Source organism: Octopus sinensis, linkage group LG3, assembly GCF_006345805.1.
Source record: "Octopus sinensis linkage group LG3, ASM634580v1, whole genome shotgun sequence".
In the NCBI taxonomy this organism is placed as follows: domain Eukaryota; kingdom Metazoa; phylum Mollusca; class Cephalopoda; order Octopoda; family Octopodidae; genus Octopus; species Octopus sinensis.
The window spans coordinates 4,637,813-4,648,758 of NC_042999.1; the positions used below are offsets into that span (position 1 = coordinate 4,637,813).

Below are 10,946 nucleotides of genomic sequence, written 5' to 3' on the forward strand. Positions count from 1 at the left end.
GCTGTGTGTGTGTGTGTGTGTCTCTCTCTCTCTCTCTCTCATTGTCTTGACATCATGTGATGGTTGCAAACAGTGCCACTGTCATATTGGTGGTGTCATTTGTGTCAAATCTTCTGCAGAAACATGTCCAGCCATAGGGAAATATTTCTAATGCTTAGAAATAGATGAGAGTCGGCAAGAGGGAGAGCTTTCTTCCTTAAAATAATCTGCCTTCACAATTTCCGTCCGACACATGCAAGCATTAAAAAGTGAACATTGGAAATAATGGTGAAGACAGTTTCAAGGTCTTAAATATCCTTTTAATAATCTATCAAAACCAGATATACATATAATAGTCTTGATTTATCAGTCAGATCATCATCATATGTCCGTTTTCCATGCTAGCATAGGTTGGATGGTTCGACCAGGGTCTGGTAAGCCATGGAGGCTGCACCAGGCTCCAGTCTGATTTGGCAGTGTTTCTACAGCCGGATGTCCTTCCTAATGCCAACCACTCCGAGAGTGTAGTGGGTGTTTTTCATGTGCCACCGGCACAGGGGCCAGAGCAGGCTGGCAAACAGTCACGATCGGTTGGTGCTTTTACGTGTCACCGACACGGACGCCAATCAGGCGGTGCTGGCATGTGCCACGTTCGGACGGTGCTTTTTATGTGTTACCAGCACGGGTGTCTTAACTACAATTTCCATTTGAATTTTTATTCTGATGTAGAATAAAAGTTGGAAATATTAATGCTATTAGGTTGTAAATGTTTCTGCCAAAATATTTTCAGGCTTGCCATGAACACAATCCAACTGCTGATAACTTAAACCAATATTTGCACAGGTTTAAAGTCCACCATACAAGTTGATTACAATTCACATCCACCAATTTTGTAGGCAAACCATTCAATAGTTCTCTCTATTCCTGACAAACAGCCAACAATTTTGAGGGGAGGGGAATGTCGATTACATTAACCCCAGTGCTCCAAAGGCATTTATTCTATCAACATCCCAAAAGGATGAAATGCAAAACTGAATTGATTTTGGTGGCAACTGAACTCAGAACATAAAGAGCTGAGAATCATTCAATAACTGAAACCCAAACTGTATCAATACTACATCCACCCTTCCAGTAACTAGGACATTCAGCTCACAATCGTAAGGCCATGGGTTCGATTCCTGGGGTTGCATTGCATCTTTGAGCAAGACACTTTATCTTTAAGAGATGAGGAATCATGTACATTATTTATATTTGACAGATATTTGTCCTCATCTTGGTTGTTGTTAACACGTTTCGGCTTCATCAGGTGTCTTGGGGAAATTTCAAACCTGGGTTCTCATTCCTAAGGTATTTTATGATATTATTCAGGTCACTGCCTGGAATCGAACTCGGAATCTTGGGGTTAGTAGCCCACGCTCTTAACCACTATGCCATATGCCCGCAGGCATATGACGTAGTCGTTAAGAGCATGGGGTTACTAACCCCAAGATTCTGAGTTCGATTCCAGGCAGTGACCTGAATAATATCATAAAATACCTTAGGAATGAGAACCCAGGTTTGAAATTTCCCCAAGACACCTGATGAAAGCTAGAGGGTATATCAGCCAAAACGTTGTGTAACAACAACCAAGATGAGGACAAATATCCGTCAAAAAAAATGTACTTTATTTCTCGTTGCTCCAGTTCACTCAGCTGACAAAATTGAATTATGCCTGTAATTCAGAAGGGCCAGCCATACCACATTCTGTGTCGTGCTGAATCTCCCTGAGAACTACATTAAGGGTATGCATGTCTGTGGAGTGTTCAGCCACCTGCATGTTAATTTCATGAGCAGGCTGTTCTGTTGATCAGATCAACAGGAACACTCATCGTTGTAACCAAAAGAGCCAAGCCAGGCCGTCCACTACATCAAACATCATCATCATCATCGTTTAACATCTGTTTTCCATGCTGGCATGGATTGGACGATTTGACTGAGGACAGGCGAACCAGATGGCTACACCAGGCTCCAATCTGGTCTGGCAGAGTTTCTACAGCTGGATGCCCTTCCTAACACTAACCACTCAGAGTGTAGTGAGTGCTTTTTACGTGCCACCAGCACAGGGGCCAGTCATGCAGGCCTGGAATTGATCACATCTGGATGGTGCTTTTTATGTGCCACTGGCACAGAAGCCAGTCATGCGGACCTGGCATCGATCACGTTTGGATGGTTCTTTTTACATGCTACCGGCACAGGAGCCACTCAGGGGGTACTGGCATTGTTTAACAGAAACTGAAATACCACATTCTCAAAATAAACACCAGAATTCTCAGAATCTAACAATAAAGAAATAGATTACTCAATTGCTGCAGGCATGGCTGTGGGGTTAAGCAGCTTGCTTCCCAACCTCAGGGTTTCCAGTTCAGTCGCCGTGTGGAACCCTGAGAACATATCTCTACTATACTGACAAAAGTTCCCTGAGTGAGGTTTTTAGACAGAAACTACAAAGTAGCCCTTCTAACTCACTATATCCACCTCTATCATCTTCCATCTCCCCCACACTTCACCCCATCCTCCAGCTACCCACACACCCAGACAGCCATCCTCAATTCTCTGCCCTTATCCTCTCAACCCGCATTCCTGTATCTTGCGGGCACACCCCGAGTTCAAATTCTGACATGGTTGACTTTGCCTTTCATCCTTTCGGGGTTGTTAAAATAAGTAACAGTTGAACACTGGGAGCCAATCTAATCAACTTACTCACCTCCCCAGAAATTACTGGTTTTGTGCCAAAATTTGAAATCTCTATTCTTATTAATACAATACAATATTCCCATATCAACCACTTTACCAATTGGTAAATATTATTATATTTCATTCTTTCTCCTTTTCTTGCTGGGGCACTCGTGTATCTCCTTCTCAGCAAGATACTTGTTCCTGTACTTCTTTCCTATTTACACTTTCTACACCTGGTTGCAAAGACACACCCTCTCAATATTGTACCAGCAAGCTGGGAATGAATCTTGTCTTACAAGTTACTTGGTGATCCCCCTAGTGCTGGTGACACCAAAAAAAAAAAAAGTCACCACCCAGTACACTCTCAAAAGTAGTTGACCATTAGGAAGGCCATCCAGCCATGGAAACCTTACCAAAGCAGACATGAGACACCAACACAGCCCTCAGGTGAGTTGGTTCCAATCAAACCATCCAACCCATGCCAGCATCAAACACAGACATTAAATTTGTCTTTACATATTTAACGACTATTTCATTATAGCAACTCTACAAATTGTGCTACTTTAGTAAAGAGGTCCTGACAAGATCATTCCAAATTCTGCAATGAAGCGACCAAATATAAATAACAGAAATCAATAGTTCATTTGTTATGTCAGTTCTTCCAAGTTAGTACAAGTTAGACAAGTATTATTAAAGTATTGCTTTATAGCTTGGTACCTTTCCTGTCACTAACCCATAACTGCTTTTAAAGAAAGTGATTTTTATGCAAAAATACAGAATATAAACATTCACAGGGACATATACACACAGATACATTTTATATATATATATACGTGTCGGTGGCACGTAAAAAACACCATCCGAATCGTGGCCAAAGCCAGTGCCGTCTCGACTGGCTTCCGTGCCGGTGACACGTAAAATGCACCAATCCGACCGTGGCCGATGCCAGCCTCGCCTGGCACCAGTGCAGGTGGCACGTAAAAAGCACCCACTACACTCACGGAGTGGTTGGCGTTAGGAAGGGCATCCAGCTGTAGAGACATTGCCAGATAAGACCGGAGCCTGGTGCAGCCTTCTGGCTTCCCAGATCCCCGGTTGAACCATCCAACTCATGCTGGCATGGAGAACGGATGTTAAACGATGATGATGATGATATATATAATCATCATCATCATCATCGTTTAATGTCCGTTTCCCATGCTAGCATGGGTTGGACAATTTGACTGAGGACTGGCAAACCAGATGGCTGTGCTAGGCTCCAATCTTGATCAGGCAGAGTTTCTACAGCTGGATGCCCTTCCTAACGCCAACCACTCCGTGTATATATATAATATCATTAGCACATCAAACAAGATGTTTAGCAGCATTTCATCCATCTTCATGTTCCGAGTTCAAATTCCACCAAGGTTGACTTTGCCTTTCATCCTTTCGGGGTTGATAAAATAAGTAACAGTTGAACACTGGGAGCCAATCTAATTAACTAACCCAACTCCCCAGAAATTACTGGTTTTGTGCCAAAATTTGAAATCATTATTCTTATTAATAAAATACAATATTTCCACTCTCGGAGTGGTTGGCGTTAGGAAGGGCATCCAGCTGTAGAAACACTGCCAGATCTGACTGGCCTGGTGCAGCCTTCGGGCTCCCCAGACCCCAGTTGAACCGTCCAACCCATGCTAGCATGGAAAGCGGACGTTAAACGATGATGATGATGATATCAACCACTTTACCAATTAGTAAATATTATATTTCATTAATAATACGCCCATTCTGTTAACAGATATACGAGTGCCGGTCTTTTCTGACTCCTGGAATTTAAAATATATATATATATACTCTTTTACTTGTTTCAGTCATTTGACTGTAGCCATGCTGGGGCACCGCCTTTAACCGAGCAACTCGAACCCGGGACTTATTCTTTTGTAAGCCCAGTACTTATTCTATTGGTCTCTTTTGCCGAACCGCCAAGTTACGGGGACATAAACACATCAGCATCAGTTGTCAAGCAATGCTAGGGGAACAAATACACACACACATAGATATATATACATATATACGACGGGCTTCTTTCAGTTTCCGTCTACCAAATCCACTCACAAGGCTTTGGTCGGCCCGAGGCTATAGTAGAAGACACTTGCCCAAGGTGCCACGCAGTGGGACTGAACCCGGAACCATGTGGTTGGTAAGAAAGCTACTTACCACACAGCCACTCCTAGATAAATTTTATAATTAATTAATAATTATAATTGAGGGTACATGAGGTACCAGCGTTGCTATAAAGAAGGGTAGAAAAATACCCTAATAAGCCACGATTTCACTGAAAGCACAACAGGTTGAGGGAAGTTGAGGGACAAGCAAAGAAATTAACTTAGCGGCATGGCCGATAGTCACAAACAAGGTCACAGATATCCCTGTCTCATACGATTTTGAACTTTGAGACGATTCTCTTGGTTCTCATCTGTCACCTCATCTGTGACTATCAGCTGCAATGTTAACTTATTTGCTCAACCTTCCATTTCCCTCGACCTATTCTGCTTTCAGTGAAATCATGGCTTGTTACAGTATTTTTCTACTCTTGTTTACAGTAATGCTGGGGCTTCACAGACCCTCAATTATAATTATTAATCATAAAATTTATGGATTTGCCCTTTTATTGGCTTTAATGTTTGCTGGCCACTTATCTATTAATTAATAATAAAATCTATCTATCATCATCATCACCGTTTAACGTCCAATTTCCATGCTAGCATGGGTTGGACAGTTCAACCGGGGTCTGCACCAGGCTCCAGTCTGATCTGGCAATGTTTCTACAGCTGGATGCCCTTCCTAACGCCAACCACTCCGTGAGTGTAGTGGGTGCTTTTTACATGCCACCAGCACAGGTGCCAGGCAAGGCTGGCAACGGCCACAATCGGTTGGTGCTTGTTACGTGCCACCGGCACTGAAGCCAGTCAAGACAGCACTGGCATCGGCCACGTTCAGATGGTGCTTTTTACGTGCCACCGGCACAGGGATCACAACTACAATTTCCACAGATTTATTTATGTTGATGTACTTGACTCAATAGGTCTCACATATATATATATATATATATATATTAAATTAGAGATAAAACCACTATTAGGCAAATCAAACAATGAAAAACATAAACCAAAACATAGAAATAAAATTAATATATAAAATATAAAATTTAAATTATTTAAATTTAAAGTTAAAATTTACTCCCTAATATTATTATTATAATATATATATATATATATATACATACATACATACATATATATATACAAACACACACACAACCTATATCCAGTCTCCATCTGCCAAATTTACTTACAGCCATTGGTCAACCTAAGGTTATAGAAGACATTTAGCCAAGCTGCTGTGCAATGTGGTGTATTGAACCTGATACTGCACGGTCAACAAATGAACTTCCTAGTCACACAGCCATGCTCTTTCTTTAGCTCTCTCTCTTCTCTGTTGAAGATTAGACATATTATTAATATTGGATTTACAATGTCCAAATTACATCCTCAACTACCGTGTAGCCCTAATCAAGCAAGCATGTGATCAAATGACGATCATAAATACTGGCATGGGACAAACAACTCAATAGCAGCAAGCAAGCCAGAAGACTAACTTGAACCCCAATGTCTGCTTTGGTGTGGTTTCTCCAGTTGGATGTCATTCTTGACATCACTTTTACCGAGTACACTGGGTGCTTTTTACATGACACTGGCAGTCGTGGAGTCACCAAGTAGTTTGTAACACAAGATCCTTCAACTGAGCCAATGCATATAGTATTGAGGAAGATGGCTTTCTGCTTGATGATGAGAGGTTAAAAAGTATGACAGAGAGACAGGATCAGGTGTGTAGCTGCAGAAAGATATATGGTTACTCCAATTGGAAAACAAGGAAGATGAAAATACTAAACAAAATTTACAAAATTTATAGTAATTATGTCATATGTAAACAAACTTAAGTTTGCTTTTGAAGTGCTGAAATGTATCGTAGTACAAGTAGAAAGATATATTTTTCAAAGCTTAAGTACTGGTAGAACAGCATATTTAAGAGCAACCAGATTTTTCTGCTCTGTAAGGATTGGCACATAAAAACCACCAACCGATCGTGGCTGTTGCCAGCCACCCCTGGCACCTGTGCCAGTGGCATGTAGAAAGCACCATCCGTACGTGGTCGATGCCAGCACCACCTTGACTGGCTTCTGTGCCAGTGGCACGTAAAAAGCACCCACTACACTCACGGAGTGGTTGGCGTTAGGAAGGGCATCCAGCTGTAGAAACACTGCCAGATCAGACTGGAGCCTGGTGCAGCCTCCTGGCTTCCCAGACCCCAGTCAAACCGTCCAACCCATGTTAGCATGGAAAACGAACGTTAAATGATGATGATACTGCTGTTCCATCAGCACTTATGCCTTGAAAAATATATCTTTCTACTTGTACTAAAATTTAGAGTCTTTAAAATATGAATGGAACAAAAACAAGAGGGTAAAGTGTCTTACCAAAGTGAAAATAATGATTTAAAATTTTGGCACGAGGCCATTGATTTCAGAGAAGGGGACAACCCCAGTGCTTAACTTGGGTCTATTTTATTAACCTTGAAAGCATGAAAGGCAAAGTTGACCTCAGCAGAATATGAACTCAGGAAATAAAGACAGAAGAAATGCTGCTAAGCATTTTACCCAGCACGCTAATGAGTCTGCCAGCTCGCTGTCTTCGTAGCATGAAAATATTAACATTTAAAAGAGCTGAACACAACAGTGTGTATAAATGCAAAGCTGGGCATTAGAGCAATAAAAATTATGAATCTATGGTTAAAAATCACAAAACATAAGCAATCAATGGAGGAAATGAGAGTTGGAATTCAATATTAAAGACTTTGGCAAAATATTTTTTGCAAATTTTCAGGTCAAACTTCCCAACTGCCTTAAACCATAATATACAGAGTGCCAATAATTGGCCTGGTTGACAAATCAGTTCCACACATTTTCCAAAACTCAATGCTTCCAAGAATAAATCATTTCCCTTCACACTCTTCCCACTCATTGCTTATTAGTCCTAGCTCATCTTGGAGTGAGGCAAGCCTCCATTAAAAGCATTCCAGTCATGACCACCCTGACTTATTTTCATTCATAATACATCAAAGACAAAATTATCCAGTGTCTTTTCCTAAGACGTCAGAGCAGCAGTTCTCAGACACAGCTCCTAGGGCCTCATGCGGCCCTCAACGGTCTTCTCTTTATAAATATAAATTTTTCTTTAATTTCTTTTCGTTTTACTTTTTTGGTCGACCCCACGAAAAAAACCCTGGTCCAGAAATTATATCTACCTCAAATCATACTCTAACGTTAGAGTATGATTTGAGGGAGATATAATTGCTATGTCTAGCAAGTGAAGCCACCACTTAATGACTCCTTCGACGAAACATAGTGAGAGGAGGTCGAGGGTCGATCCGCCAGGAACGATGCTTGCAAGGAGTGGAGGCACTTGTATAAACCAGGGGTAGGGTAGTCAAGGATTGCCCCGAGTGGTGTCACTGATTCCCTTGTCGGTTCAAGACTGTCAACTATCACTAACAAGTCAGTTACCTAATCTTATCTCTTCTGGTTCAATAACAAGTACATGAAGATTATAATTCAAGATAAAAAAGCACAGAAAGAAAGGCGCGGCAGGAACTGCGGTAGTTTTAAGCTGAAACAAAGAAATGAGGTGAATGAAGGGAGGTATGACAGAGAACAAGAATACTAGAGAAAAGTTACTTTCGGTTTGTAGTGACGAACCGTGTATAGCTGTGGCTCTCAGCCTGTTTAATATCCGGGCCAAATCCAAAAACTGGGATGATTTGGCGATTTTTTGCAGGGGGCCGCACCAAAAAAAAAAAATTTTTTTTTTTTAAGTGAATAAAAATTTATTATAGACGGAAGATCGTCTAGGGGATGCATGCGGCCCTGCGAGCTGCGGATGAGAAGCGCGGGTGTATAGACTTTAAACAAACTGATACAGAAGAAACGTTGGAAGAATCTTAGACAGTTCGAACAAAATAATGGTTTATGCATTTTAAATGCATTTTAAACTGACGTGTTGAAATAAGGTCATTTAAATCTAGTAGCTAATCAAAATCCTAGATTTTAATTAACAATAAAACTGACATCCAGCTGTTAAACACAAATTTAAGCGATCTTTCTCTGTGTGTGTGTGTGTGTGTGTACGTGTATGTATATATATATATATATATATATATATAGCTGAACTTAAAAATCAAAGATCGCCTAAATTTCTAGCAAGTCGTAAATTTATTAATTTGAAGAGAGCCATTCTGAGAGGGAAAAAAGAAATTGGCGATCTTTCGTCTGTAGTAGACCTTTCCGTCGATTACACAACATACTGTCTGTCTCCCACACCCCATCAAACACACACACACACGCACGCACACACACATGTACATCAATGCTTCCCATGCACGGTAACTTCAAAAGAACTTCCCTCGTCATACAATCGCTTTCTCTTAGTCTCTTTCGCTCTCATTACTTCAAAAGTTCCCGCAAGCCCATATGTAAAAAAAAAATTAATTTTTTTTTTTTACGGAAATCGACGGAAAGGTCTACTAGAGACGAAAGATCGCCAGTCGTAAATTTATTAATTTGAAGAGAGCCATTCTGAGAGGGAAAAAAGAAATTATATATTAAAAGAAAATATATATATATATAAACAAAACACCTGACACTTTAACGGTACTTAAAATAGCGCTTAGTTACGAAGTCTGTACGAAATTGTAGTAAGCGATACAAGAAGAAAGCGGAAGCTAGTGTTTGTGCACTAAATAAAGAAAAATCGTGTGTTACAGTTTTGCGAACGTTCGAAAAGACGTTGGTATCTGTTTAAAAATAAAAAGAAAGGGGGGAAAAAACCAATCATTTCCACAAAATGGTTGTCATTTCGGGTCATTTTTATAGCAGAGAAAATAACATGAGTTGGAAATGCAACAAAAAACAAAAGAAACACTGAATGGTGAAGGATTTTTTTAGGTCTTTATTTCGATTTATTGCTTCTTGCTGACCGTTTTTAGATTCGCGATTTTTTTCTTGGAGTAAAATAAAAGAGAGAAAAAGGAACGGTTTTTTTTTTTTTTCTTTTTGTTAATGGCTGCTTCGTTCGTGACGCAAAGTAATTGAAATATATTTGCCTTGTCATCCCCAGTTTTATGATAATTTTGCTGATGACATGTTTTATTTCGAAATTACGACGACGTCGGTTTCTTAAAATAAATTGGGATCCAGCCCCTTCTTTGATTTTAAACATACAAAAGATAAAAAAGAAACAATACAAATTCTCCAAATAAAATTTCATTAATTACCTAAAAAAAAAAATCATTTCGTTAATTTTGAAACAAAGAGGAAAATGAGATTCCTTGACGTATTTCAGACCATGAATATTATTAGTATTTCTTTTGTTTTTAAAAGCAATCCTTCGTTAAAAAAGGAAATATTTCGAGATTATTAAAGAAATTTTTTTTTTTCTGAGTATTTAAAGAAAGAGGCGAAACGAAAGAATTTTCTGTGAAATTAAAGTCTTCCAGAGAATGTCCGTTTGCATTCTTTCAAAGATTTCATCAGAGACAGAAATATTTAAATCGAAATATTTGCCAAAATAAATGAATTTTAGGACGAGGAAAGGAAGGGATAAAAAAAAAAGGGGGGTCGATTAATAATAATAATTATAAAAGGGATTTCCGTGTCGTTCCAGAGAATGTCCGTTACATTCTTTCAAAGATTTCATCAGAGACAGAAATATCTAAATCGAAATATTTGCCAAAATAAATAAAAATTTTCAGGACGAGGAAAAGGAAAAGGAAAGGGACAAAAAAAAAAAGGGGTCGATTAATAAATAATAATTATAATTATAAAAAAAAGGGATTTCCGTGTCGTTCACAGGTGAGAAATATCAGAAATTTTTGGGAAACGGGGGGGTGGTATTTTAAGACGGGTACCATTTTTACAGTAAATGATTTGTTTTTTGCTTTCGTTAGTGTTTTTTCTTTCTGACTCAAATCGGACACCGCAAAAGCCTCCGATGAGTCAAAACAAAAATTCAACTTACTTGTCCATAACTCCACTGATGCGCCATGATTGACGAGACAAGGGGGATTACTCTAATTGGCTTCACTCGCCTTTATTACTTCTTCTCAAAAAGAGATCTTAAACTCGCTTCTTTCTTTCTCTATTTCTTTATTTATTT

At 39.5% G+C, this 10,946-nt stretch overlaps 1 protein-coding gene across 1 annotated transcript in view; it reads right to left on the reverse strand.

Moving 5' to 3' along the window:
- LOC115209628 (peflin) overlaps positions 1 to 10,946 on the reverse strand; it is a 42,824-nt gene extending 31,878 nt beyond the window's left edge. Inside the window, exon 1 of the mRNA XM_029778078.2 lies at positions 10,809 to 10,946. Within this exon, the coding sequence (XP_029633938.1) occupies positions 10,809 to 10,835 (27 nt within the window). The 5' untranslated portion in view covers positions 10,836 to 10,946. The remainder of the gene's footprint in view (positions 1 to 10,808) is intronic.